The sequence below is a fragment of the Amblyomma mixtum genome, chromosome 2 (assembly GCF_055824585.1).
Source record: "Amblyomma mixtum isolate Tamu chromosome 2, ASM5582458v1, whole genome shotgun sequence".
NCBI lineage: Eukaryota > Metazoa > Arthropoda > Arachnida > Ixodida > Ixodidae > Amblyomma > Amblyomma mixtum.
Genome location: NC_143013.1, coordinates 127,175,709 through 127,199,067, shown reverse-complemented (window position 1 = coordinate 127,199,067; position 23,359 = coordinate 127,175,709). Strand labels below are relative to the sequence as shown.

At 46.3% G+C, this 23,359-nt stretch overlaps 2 protein-coding genes across 2 annotated transcripts in view; both read right to left on the bottom strand.

The window, feature by feature from the left end:
• LOC149360825 (lipase member N-like) overlaps window positions 1–11,645 on the bottom strand; it is a 36,983-nt gene extending 25,338 nt beyond the window's left edge. Inside the window, exons 1-2 of the mRNA XM_089567937.1 lie at window positions 11,535–11,645; window positions 9,295–9,520 (exon numbers count right to left, since the gene is read on the bottom strand). Coding sequence (XP_089424063.1) covers window positions 9,295–9,520; window positions 11,535–11,645 — 337 coding nt within the window. The remainder of the gene's footprint in view (window positions 1–9,294; window positions 9,521–11,534) is intronic.
• Window positions 11,646–21,311: 9,666 nt separating this feature from the next.
• On the bottom strand, window positions 21,312–22,860 carry LOC149360824 (uncharacterized). Its single transcript, XM_089569400.1, has one exon. The coding sequence runs from the start codon at window positions 22,858–22,860 to the stop codon at window positions 21,595–21,597; it is 1,266 nt and encodes a 421-aa protein (XP_089425526.1). The 3' UTR covers window positions 21,312–21,594.
• Between the last annotated feature and the right edge of the window lie 499 nt (window positions 22,861–23,359).

Here is a 23,359-nt window from a genome sequence, read left to right as displayed (position 1 = left end):
TTGGTCGAGGTGCAGAGTTTCCGGTACATAGGGGTACACACAACACAGACAAATGGCTAGTACCGTTTTTTCGAACAGACTACAGGCTACAGGAACTAGAATACAATCTTCCCACAATTCTCAACAAATACAAAGACACGAATAAATCTACCAAAGCTACACTACGTCATTATTTTGTAATGATGTAACCTGATGTTCTTTCTCTTAGTTGAAAATTTCTCTCCAATTTTCCTCAGTTTGTTTAACAAATTTCTCGTTTAAAGCGTTAATAAAGTGTGTAAGATTTGCTGTCATTTATTGAGTTGATTGAATGTTTCCTTGCAGTTAGTGTTATTTGCCGAATTGATATTTTTGGTGTCCTCTTAATATAACTATATGTTCACTGCCTTTACTTGAATCCATGATACTCTTTTGTTTCCTTGTTGTATCAACTATTTGCTTCTCTATGTATATGAATATTCTTTTAATGTGTGCTGTTATGCCTTGTAACGGCTGGCTGGGGCCTCGTCAAGCTGTTTACGCACAGCTTTTAGCCCAGTCAGCCGACCAGAACCTTCTGGGAAATAAATTGAAATTGAAATTGAAAGTGACGCATAATCTAGACTGGCGTATTCACATTGAGAATATCTATTCAAAAGCGTACCAGAAGCTTTGATTTCTTAGGAGAAAACTTCCAAACGCAACTAGAGAAATTAAGTTAGTCGCCTACAAAACGTTTATACGACCAGTTCTGGAATATGCGAATGCTGTGTGGAGCCCTCATCAAAAATGCTTAAAAAAGAAGGTAGAGAGAGTACAGCGGATTTCAGCACGTTTTATATGTTCAAAGTATCGCCGTACTGACTCGGTTACAAAGATGATGCAGCAGTGTGAATTGGAAACGCTGGAAATTAGAAGAATAAAACATAGACTCAAACTTTTTTTCCAGATAATGCAAGGGACATTAAAAATAAATAAAGAACATTATGTGAAAGCGCCTTTAAAACGTGGTTCCCGGAAAAACCACAGCAGGGTACTACCGCCTATTAACACACGTACGGATGTGTACCGGTATTCTTTCTTCCCTGATGTAATTGAAATGTGGAACAAATTGCCAAGTGATGTTGTGGAGAGTACGAACGTGCAACAATTTGAGCTAGGTGTTGATATATTTTTCAGAAATGGTGTACAAATTTTGAACTCTGACTCATGATTGCTCATTTATGTATTTGTTTTTGTTCCCTCCCTGTAACGACCCTCATTTGAGGGTTAACAGGATGACCAAACAAATAAACAAATAAATAAATAAATAACTAATTAATATTGCCGCGACTGGGATTCGAAACCAAGACGCCGCGAACCGCTCAGCTTCGCTGGCCACTGCACGAGAGCGCAAGGCTGTCGCCATGGCCGATCACGCCTGGTGTTAAACTGCACTGGGCTCTCTGACGCTGTGCATTGCACATCGCCGTCTTGATCAACTAATGCAGCTATCCAACTAATACCGTCGACAGACGTGCCGACGACCCACCAAAGCAAAGCAATGAGCGCACAGAGCCTGAGACACGAGAGATCTGCACTCAAATTTCGCATTAGAAAGAATAGTAATCGTCCTTCACAGACCTCTCATGAGTGCTTTTATTCTAAAATCAAAATTTTTTAACTGCACTAGAAGTATCATGAATAAACTTCAAGTCAGAGCCAATAATGAGCTTAGGAATCTGGCACAATGTCTTTGTGGTATGGCAACATTTTTATACGTATTGATGGGTCTCGAATGTTTTTCCTTTATGTGGCTTGAAATAGCACAGTAGTGGTTTTAAACCAACTTACTTCAGCACAGTTAATGCGGCTAGAGTTCTCTAGGGTTCGTAGCATCCACTCAAGATCTGCAATTAATTCATGAGATGTGTTACCAGAAGCCATAATGGTGGCGTCGTCGCCGCACAGCAGATATTACCTTGTATGTAAATAACAATGAAGGTCATAAATAGATGTTAAAAAGCAAAGGGGTCGAAATCTTTAACCTTGGGAACTTTTTATTCTCACAGAGGCAAATGTTCCTTCTGAACACAAGTTCTGGTATCTATGAGCTAAATATTTAGACTTAAAGCTGGGCCTCTAATGCCACCGCTTTCGAGTTTTAAAAAATGAATAAAGTAATAAAATTTTCGAAGGCTTCGGTGCAGTCTATGTAGGCAGCTCCGGCAATCATGCCGGTATCAAGTTCCGTTCTAATCCAGGACGAAAAATGCAAGAGGCACTTTCTTTTGAATGCCCATGTCGAAAACTGAATTCTCATGTGGTAAGATATTAAACTGTGCGTAATAGGTGTGTGTTCGTGTGTCACGTGATTATTCTCTAACCCGGCTTCAGAACGGAAGCCCAGATATCGGGCGATAATTATTTTTTTTTGTGATCACTCTCCGTTCTTAAATATCAAAACTGCCTTAGCCTGTTTTAATAAACCTAGAAAAACTCCTTCCACAAAAACACGGCTACTATCGTTACAGAGGTGCACTGAAGTAAGGCGCTTGACGCTTCTAATATAGGACGAATGTATGTTGACTAGTCAGGCTCCTCAGTTGCTTAGATTCCTTATTACCTCTGCGACTTCATAGGGCGTGCGTACTAATAAGAAACATGACTGTGGCTGACAGGATAAAGTGTAGCTTCAACGATCTCAAGTGTTTCAGAGGAGAAATAAAATACACAAAATCCACTGCGTATCGGTAGGGACTCTTCAATAGTTGAATTATCTTTCATGATGTCTACTTTTCGCATTTAAGAAGTCTCCAATCAGTTTCCATTTCCTTTTTTCGTCATTACCATATTCGATAAGCTTGCTTTCAAAACATTTTTTCATTTTCGTAAGCTTGATTTAATTGTTCGGGCCGTACCTTGTAACGACGCAAAACACATGCCATCGTAGGCGGCCGTTTCCACTGGAGAAACCCAGGGACAGCAAGCCGCGTGATAGCTCTTGGTGACAGCCGCGTGATAGCTAGCCCGATCCGCTACCCTTCTGAGCTTTTGGTTGTTATAAGCTTTTGACTGGTCACTATGTTTCCTAGAGAGTCGAAACCGAAGACAGTAAAGCTGTTAGTGAACTCATCACCTGGGTATGTATCGTCCACTTCGTAACTATTCAAGTCGCATAATACTAACGCGTTTTTGTTGACCAATATTTTTTTGACCGTCGCTAAGAGCTGCAGATATAAACAGTTGAACATGAATGGGGCCGGTAAACCGTGCCCAATACTGTTTATTTCATGTTGTACCAGAGACGTAACGCTATGAGAGAGCTTCGTATGCTGCTCGCGACTGCCGCGCGACGGCGCCACCGTCTGCATTTGTGCATCGTCCAGGGAGCTTGGCACCTTTTTGCATCATGACGCCAGCAGTTGATGCGAAGCGTGCTCTATAATGTTCACAGCTTTGTGGCTGCAGCGCAGATGCTTATATTACAGCAGAAAACTAATAAACACGATACGGGTAAGGATGGAGAGAACTCCTAATGATCATAGCATTTGCGCCCAAGCATCAGGGAAGCAGGTGGCGTTTTTTCATGCTGTACAACCTCTCCAGCTGCGATGCTACGCTGCTGTGTCACCTGTAGCTAGGAGTTGGGTTTACAACTGCCTACGCGCAGCTAATCACACTGGAAGATTCTCTAGCGTGTCAGAACAGCAGGTGTGGTGTGTCGACTGGGCACCTACTTTATGACTGCGCTCTCTTTGAGCGTGAGCGTGTCCTCCTGGCTGCAACACTCCGCCGCTTGGACCCTAGTCCCTTTTCAGAAGCCAAAGTTATGGGGAAATGGAACGAACCTCAATCTGAGAGGAAGGCTCTGAAGGCGCTACTGAAGTCCTTAAAGGACTGTAGGTTGAGTTCGAGGCTACAAAGTTTAAGTACGTTCCCTCTGTACCTTCATAGTAATTACTTGCGGACACTATCAAAAGTGATCTCCCATTTCTTCCCTTCCTTTATTTCCCTCCCTTTGTTCCCATTGGCCACGTGTCGGGTAGCATACTGGACGTCGCCTAGTTAACCACACTGACTTTCCGCTCTTCTGTTTTTCTTTCTCTATAGTGGGGTGGAAAGACCAGAGTGACTCATGACGTGCCTGTTGTTATTTTTTTTAAGTTCAGGGCAGCCCGCAGAGCCAAAATGCTGTATAGCATAGCACCTACAACTATTTTTGTAAAGTTGTTGTCGGGTTACAAAATATTATTATGGGCCTTCAATTTTGCGAACGCATTATTTATCTAAAGAGTGAATCAACATAATAACCATTTTTGTTTTATTGGCGCCAATATTTTGAACGATGTCCCGTTTCTAGCAGCTACCATGCCATAAATTCGGATTGCAGGTGTGAATATGCACTTATACTGCGCCCTTTCTTTCGAAATTTGGTGCAGAAAATAAACACCCACTATGTCCACTGCATTAGTGTTCTCCTAGAACGGAAGGAGGGGGACCAGGTTTCAATTCGTGTAGCCAAGGTGGGTAGGCTAATAATAAAACACCCTACTCTTGAATGCATACTCGCATTAAACTTGACAGCTTCCTTGGGACGCCCTTTTCGGCCGTTTGTAAGAAAACATCCACTCACGAGAACTTCCCGGCGACTCCGCTGCGGGAAGGAGAGAAGGATGGGCCTTGGGTATACCTGACGACCTAGTCACGCCTTTGGGCCTAACTTTTTCAACAATGTTTGGGAATTTTTCCAAAAGATTCCTTGAAGGAAAAAAAAGTGGCACGATTTTAACGTAGGCAAACCGAGTAGACTTGCGAAAGCCTGTGTTTAGCCTGGTTGGCTCATAGTTTTCCTTTGCTGGGTGGCCGTCAGGTATGGCGGTGATAGTGGTATTAGTTGATGAAGACGACGATGTGCTTTATTTTAGTTCGCAGTCACGAGTTCAACCGCAGGTTGCGCCTCAGTGATGGAACTTCCTCCTCTGCTCTTTTATTTGCTCTGAACTCGAAGCTCCCAGGTGAATTAAGCACATCGTCTTGCCAATCATCTTGCATAAACACAAATAATAATTTCTTCTTTTTACTTTGCTTTGGACGCCATATAACCCAGTTGCGGTTAAATTTAAATCCCAGTATGAGGATGGTGCCGGCTGGAAAAGTTCGGACGCAGAAATAGACAAAAATTCTACTCACAGAGAAAATAAATTTCGTGCAAAAAATTTACAGTCGTTAAAACGTTATATCAAGCAAAGACATGTTTATTAAAACACTATCTACGACAATGAGGCTATGAATTAAACATTCCAGTTGAAGTCTGAGAGCAACCGGGAGTAAAAGAAAGGTTCATCGAAACACCGCCATCAGAGTTGAATGATTTCAGTAATTATCTGCGAGAAAAAAAATAAAGGCGATGTTAAATTAATGAACACCGACTACGGCCTTACCAGGTCGTTTCCCCTTTCCTTCGAAGAGCGAGATGTCGCGGGTGGTGCGCACAACGTAATACCAAAATCTTGAGCTGTGCCGCGCAAAGCTTACGACAACCTAAAGTTTGAGGCGGCTTTGATGAGTGTTTCCCAATGTTGAAGAACCAAAAATCTTTTGGGCACGAACACTGACGAGTATTCAAGTGGGCTCGTAATTAAACTTGACTGCTTCTGAAATGGTCTTCCTGCTTTCTTGTTGTTGTTTTTTTCGCGTTTCACAGTACAGAGTAAATACAATGCGGGGCACCTCAATGGGTTCCGCACTTATTTAACCCTTTGCATGTAAGCGCACACTTTTCGACATTTAGAGCGAAACGTGGAACACGTGGACGCTGCGCTCATCGAAGAGCTGCCGCCGAAAGCCCGGAAGATTTGGTAGCAAAGGCGCATGCGCTTCCGGGTACTTTTTCCGCGCATGCGTCTGGTGCCACCCATTCTCGCCGGTTCTCGGTGGCAGCCACTCGCGGGCTCACAGTTTCCCTCTAACAGCCTGTACCGTCCCGTGTCTGCTGTGCTTGGATGAAACTGGACGAGAGCATGCATAGTACAGCTCCGCTCAGTTACTGAAGGATTTTAAAGGAGCCGAAGGCAAAGAAGGAAAGACAGCGAGCCGAGTGTCGGACGCTTTCAAACTGCCTCTTTTCTTCGCAACCTTTGTATCTTGTTTTACGTCCCCAATAAACCGCTTTGTTAAGAAGCCCCAAAAGGACAACGTATGACCGGCGAAGCGACGAAAAAAGCAAACTGCTCTGCAGACTTCTTCGATTGCCATATACCGATCATCGGCCATCGCACCGTCATCGTCCTCCTTCATCGATCACGAAACTCATGCGACTCGCTAACCAGCCTTTGAGTCTAACTGCCGATTAAAAAAATGACACCGGGCCCGTCCCCTTGGTCATGCTAGGCAGCCCATACGTCAAGTGAGTAAGATTACGAGCACAAACATGCCTTTTCCGAGAACAATCGCTCTCTTTGTTTCGGGAAAGTTAGCGCGAGATGCATAGCACGGGTTATGCAGACTGTTATCACGAGACGTAGCCGCCAGATAAGGCACCTCGTGCGTGCGACCATTTGTCCCTTGTCTCCTCTTTGACCCCATCCTTCTGATCACGGTCGGCTACACGCACGCGTTTAGTGCTGCGATAGCACTAAATGGGTCGCTTGCGAAAAAGGCGTCCTCTATCGGCATGAGGCCAGAGGAGCGGGGAAACGAGGCACGCGTGCGGTGTTTGGCAGAGGCGCAGAGGTTCACGTGACACGGCGGCGCATCTGGTCGGAGAGTCAGCGGCGCGAGCAAAGACGAGAGAAGAGGGTCCGTTATTCGCTCCGTGCGGCAGGGAACCTGAACTGCCCCGGTGGCGCTGCATTTGTTCCATTTCGCGACTATATAAAAGTTGCTGCAGTGAAGCACTTGGGCCACTAACAACACGCGACCACATTAAACATCTTTAGCATACCGGTGGCGTATTAATCTAGACGTATACTGACCCCTCCGGGCGCCACACATGTCACTGCGGGTGAGCAGCCGGCGTCCTATCAACCGGTATAAGTGTACACTGATACATCTCTTGTATACTAGAAACGTCTATTCTTTACGATCAGGGGCCCGCATTTAGCGAAAGATCCATTGCAGCCAAAGCTATTCAGGAAAATAAATAAAGGAGTCGTTCTTTTGTGACTGCACAGTTACTTCGCCAAATAATCCGGTCAGTAAACAAGGACATAACCCCCCCCCCCCTGCATCCAGAAACTAAAGAGAAGACGGCTTGCCATGTTTTGGTGTTGTGAGCCCGCTTCTTGACCGCCTATTTCTGACCAGCCTCCTGATCCTATAATTGCGAGGGGCGACTGGCGGGGGTTTAGTGGTATGACCCAAGATAAGGGTCGATTTTATGTGTGAACTTGTTGTCCTGGTCCCCATCTTCTTTAGGACTATATTCTGGCACGGAATGACATTACACTTCGGTGCCCAAGCCTTCAAGATACAAACCTACATCTTCCCTTTCTTGCCTAGCCTGATGCACGACATGTGTGGCTTTTACAGCGCGCGCAGGTTTCCTTGGCGGATTGCTACCGCGCTTTCTTCCCACAGCTTTCGCGCTCACTTCACGGCGGGCCTTCTAAAATCGATCCAGATGCTTTGCGCCGAGTAAGACGGGCTGATCACCAACGCAAAAGACGGCAACAACATCATGAGTTGACAGACAGCGACAAGCAGGGTAGGCAAAGGCATAAACGTGGAAGACAATAAGTTGAAGCTTCCGCAGAAAGAGAGCAGCGGCTGCCTGCAGATGCCCTTGCCAACAAGTGGAAACGAATATCGAATATCGAAAACTGCCAAAATACGGTATCGACAAACATCAGGAACTCCAGAGCAGGAAACGCTTCAACTGGAAGCGGACTGACTGCTTAGCTAAGGCAGCTGAACGGAAGCGGAAAGCGAAGTAACGACAGCAGCAGCAGATCACCGCGACAAACACCTTCAAGCGGGATTTGCTGGAAAATCCATTTGGCCACGCGTGGTCTTTGTGTAACCGGCTCTGGCACATGCGCGTGAAAGACAATCTTTCCCAAGTGAGTTATGTAAGTGGTTTTGCTGTGTTCACACATTTAAGGTGCACTTGAGACAAAAAAAGTTTATACTCTTTGAATAATAGTTACGTGATCCTTCCAAACCTACAAATTTCCTTCCGTTAAATCTAGATGCGAAAGGCTGATCTCCTCATGCAGGTTGATGCAGGTTCGCCGACTCTTGTAGGCACGGGATCAAGGTGCCGATTGTTTATGTTCTCGTAGAGAAAGGAACCAGCTCAAAACTGTGCCGCATAAAGCTGAGGACGACCATTTTATTCCGGTAGACATTAAAGCGAAAACGGTTAGAAAATTTTCTATCTTTTGGACTTGGTTTCAAAACACATGCTTATGCCGTGGATATCAACAAAGTTCTTTATAGCCTGAGAGCGGTTCACAGGGGAGGAAAACTGCCATTGCACATATAACGCATTTACAAATAGACAAATCTGAAATAATTATTACTTTTACTACAACTTAATTACTGCTACTAAGTACTACACTACACTAGTACAGCTACTGCTCCTACTACGACGACGAGTACTACTACTGCTGCTACTATTACTGCTACTACTACTGCTATGACAACAGTGATTAGGACAAAGACGCTTTGCCCGGTTGCCTTTTCATTAATATCAAGCGCTGTAAACCAAATTACACTCATTTGGAACCATTGACAACTACAAAAACGATGCAAGCTCTGCATTTACCGGAATACCTCATGCATGGAAGTGAGCTGCTTAATAAGACTACTTTCATATTGTCAACAGATATGTGTGTGCTAATCTTACGCCTCTAATTAGCGCAACAACGGGTAATACGCAAAGGCAGTATCGGAAGCCGTTATTTAACTCCAAAAAAGTGCCTGAATATTATGTGAAGTTGAGCAGCGCTATGTGCGAAATAAACAATTTTTGCCTGTTTTTGTATGCCACTTGAATTGATTGCAAAAAGAAATTTCCATTTTCATGGTCGCAGTATAGGTAAAACTATAGTATAGTATAGGTAAAACAACAAAAATAGTTGTTCTTTAGAAAGTGCTCTAACTGCACGATTGAAGAAACAATGCCTTATATTGGAGCACGGTTCCAATTGAAGCTAAGTGTTCTTCCTCACACGGCTAAGAGGCTTCGCTGGCTGTGATCCGTTGGCAGTGCACTAGCATTTTTCCTGCATGTATTCCGTTGTCTGATATGCTTGTAGAGGCCAGGTTCTTATTTAACATGCACTGTAATGCATACACGTTAACATTGCACTTACTTACGACAGTGCTTACCTGGGCTTTGCGATGGATAGTTGAGGAACCACATATCCGAGGTGGCCAGAAAGCTAGGCAGGACTAGAACGGGGTAGCGGCGTTGCTCAGGCCCTCGCTTTCTTTGAGCGGAGGCACTGCATCTCTGCCGTCCGTGCCGAATCCTGTCCACTTCAAGCACGTAGCCGTCCTCCGTCGTCGTGTAGCTGATTTCGCAAGGGTAGCCGAAGTGCCTTATCAGCTCACACTGTACAGGAGGTTGTGTAAGAAAGACCATTCATCCAAGATTCTTTCTATTTCCGGTGTCAAACAGGTATCACTACTGCAGTTGAATCGCTCCCAGCAGTCGTAGTAACCAGTGTAAAACTAGTTTGAAGTGTGGCCAAGGGTGATAATACCGGAATGGAACATAAACTCTGCATTCTCTAGAATTGGTCACGCGCGGTTTTTTTTTTTTTATCGACATAGGCACTGCATTAAAAGTTGCCATCGCGTGGAGTAGAGGCAGAAGCTGCACAGTTTTTTTCGGCAGTCCTTACCTCACGGGAGATTGCGTGAACAATGTCAGCTATGTTTTGATCATTATCAACAAGAACTTTATGTCAATGCAGAGGAAGAGGAAGGAAGAATTTCGGCCTTGTTCTAAGAATATATTAGCTCAATGCAGGGCAGAACCTAACATGTACACCATTTTTATTCCATAAACGGCTTTTTTGAGACTTTGGCAACTGCCTTGTTTCAATATGCGCAAACGCATCAGTATTCATGATACTGAGTAAAGTTCCGCGAAAGCAACCAAGCACTCCTGACATCTATCTCGGAGAATCGGCATTGCTAGTATTCTTCATTGGTGTTGCCCATACCAGGCGCATGAAGAGCCAAACTCTTCAATCGGGTGCGCTGTAGAGACAAACGAAATGATGCGATACTGATCAAGTAAGAAGTCAAGGCAGTCTGAGTTGACTCTCCGTCACGCCCAGAATCATTCACGCAAAGAGTGTCATCTGATCTCCACTGGCAAATTTACCATCTGTAGCATTCGATAATAATGCGCAGTTCCATAATGAGGGCAGTTTTAGCAAGCACGGGCATTGCTTAATATTCCCCGTCAGTCTGAATTTTTTTTCTCAGCGATAATCTGCAAAGCTTGCATGCCGAAGTTAGGGCGATGCTTTCAGTAACGAGCATCATGCCAGTAATAAATCAACCTTATCTAACCTAAGAGTGCGCAAACTTCTGGAATCAGATGTATTAATGTCTCTAGTTTTTTGTCCCCTACAAAAAGAAAGGTGCATCTAAACATCGAGAAAGCAAAGCATGATAGGGATGTTCGCGGTTGCATGCCGCCTCATGAACTCAGCGGACGACTCTATACAATATATTTTCATAGTAAAAATCGATTTCATGCATCTTCTTGAGTATGTAGATGTTGGTCCGGAAGGAAAAGACACCTTCATTTCTGAAAAAACTTCAGTTAAAATCTTTACCGCCACTTGATTTTAAATTCATGACGTTTAATCTAAAAAGGACGCGCCTGATCTCTGTTTTCAGGTAAATGGCAATGCAGCCCAGACTCTACGATCCGGGAAAGGAATGTTGTTGACGCACATCAACTCTCTTTTCAAATTAGCCGGTGATACCGACATACCTTTTTTTCTTCCTTTCTTCACCTTCTCTAGCTTTTGTAACCTCCGTGTATTTGTCAATAAAATGTGGCAGTCCATCAGTGCAAGCCTACGTACTTTCATTTCTCCTCAGGGTGCCTTAAATTTCAATAAACGCCAGAGCTTCACCGACCGGGAAAAGGCAAACTGGGTATACAGCAGCTCGCAGTCTATTTTGACACGTTTGCTACGACCACAATCCGATCTATTCCTTTATTTCCCTGTCGCGATTCTGTGTACAACACGAGGCAATTAAATTTCCTTTATTTCCTGGCTGCAATTTTGCGTACAATAATACGAACCAATTTCAAAGTGTCGTGTCATAATTTTCCTACATCTCATTAGTGCTGGTTACATTTTCATTCCTTAACGAGAGGAACTCTTCATATTGATAGGATCCGCCTGACTGCTCTTATATAACCGAATGGCCTATGGTTATTGAAACCTGGCTACAATTATAATGTTTTTTCGGAGCAAAAAATAAAGCAGAAACAACCTGCGTCGGTTTACAAACTCTGAAATGAAAAGCCAAATCTGCTAATGACGGTCGCGCATAAATCGCTGATGTCAAAAAGGCTTTGCTAAGTGTTTACTTACTGGTGTCATGCGTGCTTCCAATGCCAGTTCGTTGTCGGCGATCAGAAAGAAACGCAAATTCAGAACCGAAAATGCGACAATCGTAGTGGAAAAGCGGCAGGCTTCCACCATTTTCAAAACAGTGCAGGAGCCGCCTCCTAGGTGCCGTACGGTTTGCAATACATGCTGTCCTAGTTGTCATCACGGGTTATTCTTGCGTTTCATTTCTCTCCTTTCGGTGACCCATTTGCTTAATACGGGCTCTGTCACTGAACCCGGTCAGAAGAGCAAGGACGGCATCATTTATGCTCGCGCTTAGGGTTTATTTCCTGTCTCTGAAGAGCAGGCACGACGGTGGTTGACAGCAACGAACATCTGGTTTCCATTTTGCTGTTTCTAGTACGTTAGCCGTTTTTGTTTACCTACTCCAATCGGCAGGTGAAGTGAACACACGCAAGGTGGCCGGAGTGAAGAAGGAATTTGTAAAATAGCAACAACTCAAAGGTTGATGCACAGGATGTCTGGAACCTTTTTGGGGGCCAATCATTTTTTTTCAGCTGGTGACGTCACACAGAATGTTTCAGCTAAAATTAGAAAGCTGTAGACGGAAATATTACCAGAGCCGACACTATTGCTTCTATACTTGACCTTCTGTCATTCCGAAATTAGCACGAAAAACTGCATGCGCTCTGACGTACACTACCACGTTCCAGTTTTTTTTAGCTTTTTTTGAGTTCAGTATCATGTTTGATTTGAGTGCTGGTGTTCAGCTCTTTCGTTCATTATTTGTCTAATTTTTCATGTGATTGTTGTATTTGCTGTTTTTATTATTTGCTATTTGTTCATAGCCTTATTTATTTTCATGGTTTTGCTGTTTGCGTGCCCTTTGATCCGCCTTTGCCTTTGGAGAGTTTGAGGTGCATTGCATTTATAAGTAAATGAGCTGAAAATCTAAGTTAGCAATTTGGGGCGAAACAAGAAACGCCATGGCCAGGAAGATGAAATGCTAAATTGAATTCCTATCGTCTGCATACTATGAAAAATATTTGGAACATCAACTGAACATTTACTAACATCTAAAAAACGTGCCAGAAAACGTGCCAGCAAAGCCTCCAATGTCGTTTTACCGTCCTACATTCGTTTGACCTATTTAACACAGCGTTTTCTGTGTTGTGAGTAAATGTTTAATCCACTTTTGTCGTAAATGAGTGCACCACTTATTCTCTATAAAGGTACAAGAAAAGGGCTAATTTCACAGGCTTAGGACCTTTTTGTCGCACTTGCATAGGAAATGACCAGGTCAGCGCACGATACTAAAACAGATATTACTGAAAACCAACTTTGCTTAAAGAACCTAAATAGACTTAACCAGAGAGATCGGATTGTTCGGAAGTCAGGTTTAACTGGGTTTTGCATTGCGCTTATAGCGGAGCTACCTGGCACAGAGTTAGTGAAAAAAATGAAAACATTTTCTTACTACTTGAAGCTTCGTGGTGAGCCGATAACTTCTTTCGCCAACTTGATTGATTTAGCGATGTGAGTTCATATCCTTGATGAAGGAACCACTTGAAACGCAAGAGTGAAAATAAGAACGCACGCTGATTTTACTCATTAGCATGAAAAATATGCCTAAGGTAACTAAAATAATGTGGAGAAACCACTTGAAACTCAAGAGTGAAACTAAGAACGCACGCTGATTTTACTCATGAGCATGAAAAATATACCTATGGTAACTAAAATAATGCGGGGAACACCGAATTGTATACGGGTAGCTTGATAGCAGGCGACGTTGTGCCGAACAAGATATGAAGAATCCAGCATCTGCATCGGCCTACTGAAAGCCGCAGTGGAAACATCATGAGACAGGAAATAAGTGTCTATTAAAGGGATGATCCCTATAATGTGAAAGAGAAAGAAATAGGAATACAGGGCCTGTTTTGCGCTACTCCAAGTTTGCATTGCTGGTGTAGGTCTCGATATGAACCAACCGATTTGTAGCTCGTTTAGAGCTTCTTTTTATGTTTACACCTACCAGAGGTTTACTTGGAAGTGCATTATCAGTATCGCTGCTCCACTGGCAGCATATGAAGCAACATGGCCCATTATGACAAGATTAAAGAGCCAGATATTTCCTCGTGCGGGAAGAATTATGTGCGGTCTGAGAGAAGGACAGAACAGCCAGCATTAAGAAAATTACGATAATCTGAAACTTTTCTACAATAATAGATGCTTATTAAAGATGCAGGACATCGGTGACACCTCTTGAGAGCCTGCAAGAAGCTTCAGCACGCTTTCTAGACAATCGGCCGGTTACGAATACAGTTTCTACAGTTGCTAAAATTATTCAAACTGTGAAAAATCGCGGTTAAACTACACAAGCAAAATAGATAGATAGTTAAGGTCCGCCTTAAGTGTACGACGCGATAATGTTATTGGGGTAATGCTGATATAAGCAGAATTGCTCGTTCTCGGCTTTACATTCATAGATCTCTGGGAGTCCTCATGCAACTTCTGGCACAGTGGTCCAGCGGTTAAGTGATGCAACACTGTTCTGCTATGACAGGTGTTGCCGCGCTTTCGACTGTGCGACCCACGGTGCACTTCCCCAGCAACCTGTCGCGACCAATAAATAATTCAACTGCAACATTCTATGGTGTTCCGTCTGCTCACAACCCTGTGGGCAGGTTATGATGAGGCCTCGAAGTGACGAGACTGAGTAGGCGTACCTAGGTTTCTTCTCTGAGGATTTTTGGCTCACAACGCTGACGAAGATGATGACGCTGGATTTAGTGCAGAACTAGAGCCTTAACGCTTTCGGTTTGGTTTGGTTTATGGGGTTTAACGTCCCGAAGCGACTCAGGCTATGAGAGACGCCGTAGTGGAGGGCTCCGGAAATTTCGACCACCTGGGGTTCTTTAACGCGCACTGACATCGCAGAGTACACGGGCCTCTAGAATTTCTCCTCCAAAGAAATTCGACCGCCGCGGCCGGGATCGAACCCGCGTCTTTCGGGTCAGCAGCCGAGCACCATAACCAATGAGCCACCGCGGCGGCGCCTTAACACTTTCGCGTTAAAATAATAAGCCAGGCTCCAGTGCTGCTCTAAGGGCTTTTCTCTCAGAAGTATCTGCTCTGAATAAAGGCGCAGTAAAATGGCGCAGTAAAATTTTATATTTTCCATAGATACTCCAAATTATTACGCCCCAGGGACACTACTATGGCCTTCAAAAGTATATGGCGTGCTTCGGCGACGTGACTAAAGGCAATCGTTTAGAATGTTTGCACGATTAAGGCGACCAATGTGCTCCGTCCACCGAAGGTACCAGGTGAATGAATGGCAATGCAGTGTTTCAATTAATTTCTGCTCGAGCACGTACATCCCGTAAATTTTCGCAGGCGACTGGATAAATCACATAATGGACATAAGCACCTCAATACATGAATCGGTCTTCTTCAGTTACCTGAAATACACCAAAACCTGGCGCAGGTATAGCAGGAGATGAGAGTTTAAGCATAACAAAATGATCACATAAGCACAGCGTCGCCATTGTCCAATAAGAAAAGGCTTGCGAAATTTTTAGCGCAAAACACACGGGCAGAAAAAGTAGACTACACGAGCGCTGAAAGGCTGTAGGAAACTTCCAAAAGCATATAATACTAGGCTACAGAGTCATTTTGTTAACATTCTAAACAACGTACGCTGCCTTAAAAAGCTAAACGAATAATGCTGATGCTTTTAGGCGTACAGTTACAAGGTGAGTGTTGCCAAAGACAGAGATTCACTTTATTGAGCAGCTTCTGCGGTAACCGCTGAGTCGGCAGCGGGCTTAGCGCTCGAGGGCCAGTCGGTTTTGCAGTTTGTTCGAGTGGAGCCAAGCACGCCAAAAAGGAGGTTGTTGGTAGGGGTAATGTGGTAATGATATGGCTGTGGCATTCAAAGAGACCGTAAAATAAATTGGCATAGTATTCTGTGCAGTTGAGACAAAGATGCGCTGCGGTGACGATGCAAATATGCGCTAGTTAGTATATAGAAAATGTTGAGGTGAATTTCACCTATGAGGGGGAGTTCGGGAGGTGGTCATGCAAGGTTGTGCTTATATTACCACAAAAGGTTACATATTATAAGCACCGACAAATCAGACAAGGATGATACTGCTATAACGAAGATAAGAAGTTATGGCATCACCTGGTAGCCAAGGTGGTCCCCTAGCGAGTATATCTTTTGCGTCTAGGCTGGCGTGTGCTAGCTTCTGTGAAGAAATGACAAGCGAAGAAGGAAGTGCGCGTTACATACGAGCTCTATCTCAATATTGCTTCGAATGTTTCAAGTGTTTGTTCGTTCTTCAAAGCTGCCGACACGCCGCCTTATCGCTGTGTCTGTGGTGCAAGACGCGGCCAGATTTATCTCGATTGATCGCATCCAGGTGGAGCCGATTCTACTTTGTTCCAGAGTGTTCTAGTAACTTTCGAAGCTTTATCTCGAAAGTTCACTATCAGCTTTAAAAATAGCACGGCCGACAGCGGCGGGCTTTCTGTTCGACGACCGCCGAGCACGCTTGTTGTTACGCCGCCGCCGAGTGATTCAGTTCTTTGCGGGCGCAAGTCAGCCCAAATAAAGAGTTTCCTTTACGCGCTATTCTTGCTGTTTTCCTGTTCACCGGACTGCAGTCACCACTACGTGACAATATAGAAAAGTGCCGGTGCCGACACTACTGTGGCGACCCCTTTGAACAGGAGGTAGAGCATGCAACCTTGGTAGTAAGCTACCCAGCCATTTTTTTTTTGTCTGATCTCTTCTTTAACATCTCGAAGTTGCCCATCGGCTGTGAGAGACATCGTAGTGAACGGTGTCAGTTTTTCAGGATCATCTTGGGTTCTTTAACATGTACTGGCATTGCACACGATTCAATCCTTTTTGCACTTCAAACCCATCTAACTGCGGCCGCCAGGGATGTTATTCCATCCCGCGACAGTGGGCTCTGCAGCTGAATGCGGTAACCGAAAGAAACGGAAACTCACTGCTAAACAGCGGAGGAAGACGGAACGAACAAAAGAAAGAGCACACAACACAAACGCTGACTCGCAACGGGGTTTAATGGTGTTGCAGTGTGCGGCGTCGCGTGTCTTCATCCCTAACACCATCATTCACCTGCAGCCCGGGAGGGGCGTTGCTTTGGTTGTGGGGAAAAAAACTACAGAGAATGTTTACTGCATTCGAATCAGTGCGAAAGCATAGATTTCTGCCACGTAGAAGACGCCGATGAGCAGGCAGCGCCGAGGGACGGTGCGCTCGCGCTAGCCTAGCTGCGGACACGCAAGACATGATTTTGCTTGGGTCAGAAGCACCGAATTAGTGCCACGTAGAAGACGATGAAGAGTGGGAAGGGCAGGAGGACAGAGCGCTGTCGCACTAGGCGAGGAAAGAACGGAACAGACAACTGACGGTTTGGTCGGTGTTGTTACCCGACGGAATAGCGCTTAGCAACTTATAATTATAATATTCCATCGAATTTCGCAGGCGTATCCGTGGACACACTTTTCGGTGCCTTCTTCGTAGGGCATCTTCTAGATTTACCAAGGACGTTATTTACGGTCAGTTTTATAAATGTTGTGTATATATCTTAGCACAATGTTTCAGATGCAGCAAAACATCTGTGCGCAACAGTTTTATACGCTATAGGCATACCAGAAACCAAATCGAAAGCGAAACCAGCGTGCGCACACTGGGCATAAAAAAAAACTGATGAAAAAAAACTATAGCAGACCGTGGTTTCGATCCACGGACCTCTGGGTTATGGGCCCAGCACGCTTCCACTGCGCCACTCTGCTGGACGAGGGAGGGGAGAAAAGTTCCACGTATTTCAATTTGAAGCAGCATGGTGGCCACGAGAGAGAGCCTGCCGCCCAAGAGAGAAAAAAAAAACTATAGCAGAACGTGGTTTCGATCCACGGACCTCTGGGTTATGGGCCCAGCACGCTTCCACTGCGCCACTCTGCTTTTTTTTTCTGTATTGCCTGGCTTTGGCTCATGACATTGCACAACAAAAATACACATAATGCTATATACATACGCCACTGTCGTGGTCAGCCAGCCCGCGACTGGCTTCGTCAGATTACAATTCCCGCAACATACACAACGGTTCTAGTCTTGAGAGCCACTTGGGAGGCTCCGCAGCTGCTTTTTGGATGGCAAGAAACCAGTCCATTCTTTCCCGAAAATAAATTCGGGCCGGTCGTGCATCTTTGTCACAATGGTAGCCTGCCATTCTGGAGCGCCATATACAGTGGAGGCCCAAGAGCATTATGAGATCAAACGGTGCCCCATCCTCATTATCTGTGCTTAAATAGCGAATTCCGTGCGCGTCCAGTGGTAGCTCTTTCTTTATGGTCCTTTGTAACACGTCCCAAAAATAAACCCCTTCCCAGCAATGCAAAAAAACATGGTCTATCGTTTCAGGCTGTTTACAAATTAAGCAGTTCGATCCCCACGGTAAAAATAAATCCTTTCCCCCTAGAAACTTTTTAACTGGTAACGTCCCGGTGTGTGACTTAAAAAAGAAAGTCTTTACTCCTGGTGGCACCTGCATTTTCTTCACCCTTTTTAAAACATCCCCTCCCGGGCCTCCACTGTACAAGGCCCTGTACATGGGCTCTGGGAAAACAATATCACAAAGATCATTGTACAACTTTTTCCTTTTACTTTTCCACAAATAATCGGTGGAAAAACGTGCCGAAAGAAACCGAACGCTTGTTACAATCTCTTTGTAGTAACCAAAAGTTCCACCAGAGAGCTCTTCTGTGGATACCACAAACTCCGGCAGCAATCGCCGCAGCTTCACTTGGCACACTGTGCGCAAGAACGGGTCTGTGACGTCGCGAAAAAACAAGAAATGGTTCACCAGCTGCCTTAAAAAGAGGTGCCCTAGCCGTAGCCCCCCGTCTTTTACCCGCCGGAACAGGTTCGTTCTGCTACAACGTTCCCATTCGGACGCCCATATGAAAACTGCAAAATTCCTGTGTACCTTCTTAATGTTCCCACGCGAGCAATGCAAAACCTGCATCACATACCAGAGTTTGCTATTAAAAAAAAAGATTGCAGACTGTAGCTCTGGCGAAAATTGAAAGGCCGGTGCCTTTCCATTTCCCAGATCGGTCACGTGCGTCTTTAGTTTGCTCTTTCCAATACTCCTCGCTATCGCGATAAGCATTGAGCGGAACGCCCAAATACTTGCCCGGGGTCGTCGCCCACGGTACGTTGGCGAAATGGTCCGGGTGGGATGGCCACCATTCATGCCAGAGCCCAAGGCACTTGGACCAGTTAACCCCGCTACCTGTGACTTCGCTGAACGCGCGTACACACCCGACAGCTTCACTTATGCTCCCCTGATCAACCGTAAATACTGCAACGTCATCTGCATAGGCCAGCAGCTTAACTTCAGCTGCTTGTAACCTAAAGCCATTAATACTATTGTTTTCTATGAATTTCATGCACAGCGTTTCGATGCAAATACAAAACAAGAGAGGGCTGAGGGGGCAGCCCTGACGCACCGAACGCTGCACGCTAATGGGGGCCCCCAGACTCTTGTTAACGATCAGTCTTGTCGTGCAGTTTCGATACGCCAGGGCTACACCCTTACGGATAACTGAACCGACGTTCACATGGTCTAAAACGGTAAACAAAATTTCATGGGAAACACAATCAAATGCCTTTTCGAGATCAATCTGAAGCATCGCCACTCGCCCACTGATGTCGTCACAGCTATGAAGCACACTGCGCGTTTTGTGAATATTGGAAAAAATTGAGCGCCCTTTGATTCCACATGTCTGGTGGGGTCCAACAATATCCGATATCACTGTCTGCAGTCTTCGCGCCAATACCTTCATAAAAATTTTGTAGTCCACATTAGTGAGTGCTATCGGTCGATACGCTGTAACCAATTGTAATTTCTCTATATCATCCGTTTTAGGTATGAGCACTGTATGGGAGGTCCCAAAAGACGGAGGCAATACGTTTATTTCATAGGCTTCGCCCCGCCGCGGTGGCTCAGTGGTTACGGCGCTCGACTGCTGACCCGAACGACGCGGGTTCGATCCCGGCCGCGGCGGCTGAATTTCTTGAAGGCGAACTTCTAGAGGCCCGTGTGCTGTGCGATGTCAGTGCACGTTAATGAACCCCAGGTGGTCGAAATTTCTGGAGCCCTTCACTACGGCGTCTCTCATAGCCTCAGTCGCTCTGGGACGTTAAACCCCAATAAATCAATCTATTTCATAGGCTTCATTGAACATTGTACACAGCACTGGGGCAATTTCGTGCTTAAATTCTTTATAAAATGCCGCACTGAGTCCATCTGGTCCTGGTGATTTTCCTAGGTTTAACTGATCTATCGCGTGATCTACCTCGCTGGGAGTTATTGCTAGTTCCATTCTCTTTTTGCTTTCTTCGTCAAGCCTTGGCATTGCACCAAGAAACTGATGCGTAAAGGCTACTGCGTCTACAGGAGTCGATGAAAAAAGCCTCTGGTAGTATTCATTAAAGGCTTCTTTGGTGTGGTCAGTGTCTGCCGATAAGATACCCCCCCCCCCCCCAATCTATTTTATCGATGTGATATCTTTCAGCGCGCGCTTTTTCTAGACCAAGAGCACGTTTCGATGGCGCTTCGCCAGCAGCTGTGTCTTCCGCCCTGGCCCTCACTAGTGTTCCGCGATAACGCCGTTCTTCCATAAGCTCTATCTTTTGTTTTGTTTTCCCGACATCTTCTATCCATTTCCCATGCTCTTTGCATTCCTGCTTCATCAGCGTTTGAAGCAGTGCCCGTAGCTCAGCTTCGTCTTGTTTTTCCTTATAACGGATACATGTCGCCCTTTCTATTGCTTTGATTTTTAAAGATTCTTTACTTAGCTCCCACTGTTGCCAAATCTGCAGGTTCTTGCGCGGGTTTATTTTCCCTATTTCATCCTTTACTGCTCTGCAGTAGATATCGTCGTGAAGAAGCGTGTTGTTTAGCTTCCACATTTCCCACGAAAATGCCTTGCTTCGGTTCACACTTCCCAGGCAGCACTCAACTAAACAGTGGTCTGAGAAGGAGACTCCTACAACTTCATAATGGTTGCAATCAGGGGCAAGGTCGACTGATGCGTAAATGCGGTCCAGCCGTGCATGGCTTGAGCCCTGGAAATAAGTGAACTGCACTGCCCGCGCACCCTCAATAAGTTCAGCCACATCCTCAAGGTTTCCGTTCTCGATCATTCGCATCAACACTTCAGTGCTCCTGTCTCGAAACCCCCGGATGCTTGACTTATCGCGCGCATTAAGAACACAATTGAAGTCGCCTAATACAATGGTTTGGTTTGGTTAGTTTGGTTTATGGGGTTTAATGTCCCAAAGCGACTAAGGCTATGAGAGACGCCGTAGTGGAGGGCTCCGGAAATTTCGACCACCTAGGGTTCTTTAACGTGCACTGACATCGCACAGTACACGGGCCTCGAATTTCTCCTCCAAAGAAATTCAACCGCCGCGGCCGGGATCGAACCCACGTCTTTCGGGCCCGCAGCGAGCACCATAGCCACTGAGCCACCGCGGCGGCCCCTAATACAATGAGCCGCCTCTCCGTGCAAAGGCGCTCTTGGACGCTTTGGAAAAAGGCAACCCTTTCCTCAATCACATTCGGCGCGTACACGGTAACAATGCGCCACTCAGTGCCATTCAGACAAAAATCAAGCGCAATACACCGGCCAGACACACACGAGAAATAAGCCTGCACCTCTAGCCCCGGCATCTTCTTTACAGAAAGCACGCAGCCAGCCGATGTTCCCACTGCTTGACTGACGACAGCATAAAATCTAGTCGTGAAACGTCGCACCATGCTGTCGGTTCCTTCGTTGCCGTCCACTTTCGTCTCCTGCACGGCCTATACATCTATCTCGCGCTCCGTAATAAGTCGGTACACCTGACCTTGTTTTTTCCTTGCCGCCAGGCCCCTCACATTCAATGTAGCGACTCTAAAGGCGGAGGCGGGAGCCATTTTTGCGCAAGAGGAAGGAACCAACAGCATGGTGCTTACCATCCACGTCTAGCGCGCAGCTAGACGCCACTGTTGCCGCCGGTATCATCCGACGCAAGAACATCAGTCTTCTCGAGTACTCCCTTGTCTGCGGAGGAGTACCGTTTGTCGGCCGCATAGTTAGGGCGTGGCCGGAACGACGAACGCCGGGCTTGAGTCGTCTTTGCAGGGGGCTCCTCGACGCCGGGTACTACCACTTTGTCCCCTTTGGGGCTGGCCTGGTCATGGGGACGCTTCGCCGGGGTGGTAACGGGGGGCGGGACGCTTGTTGTGCGGGCGCCGGTATTCTCGTGGTGGTCCTCGTTCAGGTCCTTTCCCTCGTCGACCACGGGCTCTGATGGGCACGCCCCGTTCTCTGACGTCTCGTTAGAGACGCCGAGGGAGCCTCCCGTCGGCTTTTGGCTCTCTGGTTCGTCGGCCGCTTTGGTGTCGTCACTGGGAGTCCCAGAGGTCGCAAGCGTAGAAGCCGACTTGCCCGCCTCGTCCGTACCAGTGGCTGCTTCCTCCGCCTCGGTGATGTCCATGAGTTCCGCAGTGTCGTCCGCCTTTCCGAGCCCGGTAGCTGACGCGTAGGTACGGACGCAGTCCGCGTCCACGTGTCCGTAGCGCCTGCACTGGGAACACCTGGGCACCTTGCAGTCGCGGCGAACGTGACGCGTGCCATGGCAACGCAGGCACTGCATCGGTCGCCCAGGGACAACAACGAGGGCAAGCTCACCGGCTACTCGGACCAGATGTGGCAAATAATCCACCTTAATTCCCGGCTTCAACTTCAGTAGCACGGTCCTGGTGGTCGAGCCTTTCTCCTTCATGCCTTGGACAGGCCAACGCTCCCGCGTCACCTCCGTCACGTTGCCGAACGCCGCGAAAGCAGTCCGGATGTCGTCGTCAGCCACCCCGTGCAGCATCCAATGCAGGCGCAGCTTTACCTGCTGATCTTCAGGGTCGAAAATAATGCACCAGCGCCCTTTCACTTGTAGCTCTTTGCAGGCAGCAAGTTTCTTCACAGCTTCTGAGGTGCTCATCGTCACCGCCCACACGTGGTTAATCTGATACGCCCCCAACGCTACGACGTCGGGGAGCGCACTAGCGTTGGCCAGGGCATCCCGAAAATCTTCCACCCTGTAGGGCCTCGCTCGCACGTCGCCGTGAAGGAACACCGTGTTAAGAACAACACGTCCTGTAGGCAGGGTAGGCAAAACTATCTCGTATTCCTTATCTGCGTCGGCAGCAAACCTGTTTCCGCGGCCAGCAAGTGCCGCTATCGCCGCTCCGCCGGAGCTCATGAAACTGCGTCCGTCACGCTCGGTGGCCGGAAGTAGAATTCCACTGCGCCACTCTGCTGGACGAGGGATTAGGAAAAGTTCCACGTATTTCAATTTGAAGCAGCATGGTGGCCACGAGAGAGAGCCTCCCGCCGAAGAGAGAAAAAAAACTATAGCAGAGCGTGGTTTCGATCCACGGACCTCTGGGTTATTGGCCCAGCACGCTTCCACTGCGCCACTCTGCTTTTTTTTTCTTTATTGCCGGACTTCGACAGAGGTTACACAAAGCACATTCACCAAAGACAATCACAATAACTAGCACAATAGTAGCCTGAAACCCACTTTGGATAGGCGTTGTCAGATTAAAATTCTCTGAGATGCGTCAAAGGTTCTAACTTTGACAACCACTCAGGAACACATGGTCTTGTTTGTACTATCTCACAAAACTTGTGGATATTTTCCCGGAAATACATTCGAGCTGGCCTCGCGTCCGGGTAGCAGTGGTACCCCGCCGTTCGAG

Excerpts from the sequence above, each read along its gene's own strand:
- LOC149360824 (XM_089569400.1), bottom strand. The coding sequence starts at position 22,860 with ATGAGCTCCGGCGGAGCGGCGATAGCGGCACTTGCTGGCCGCGGAAAC.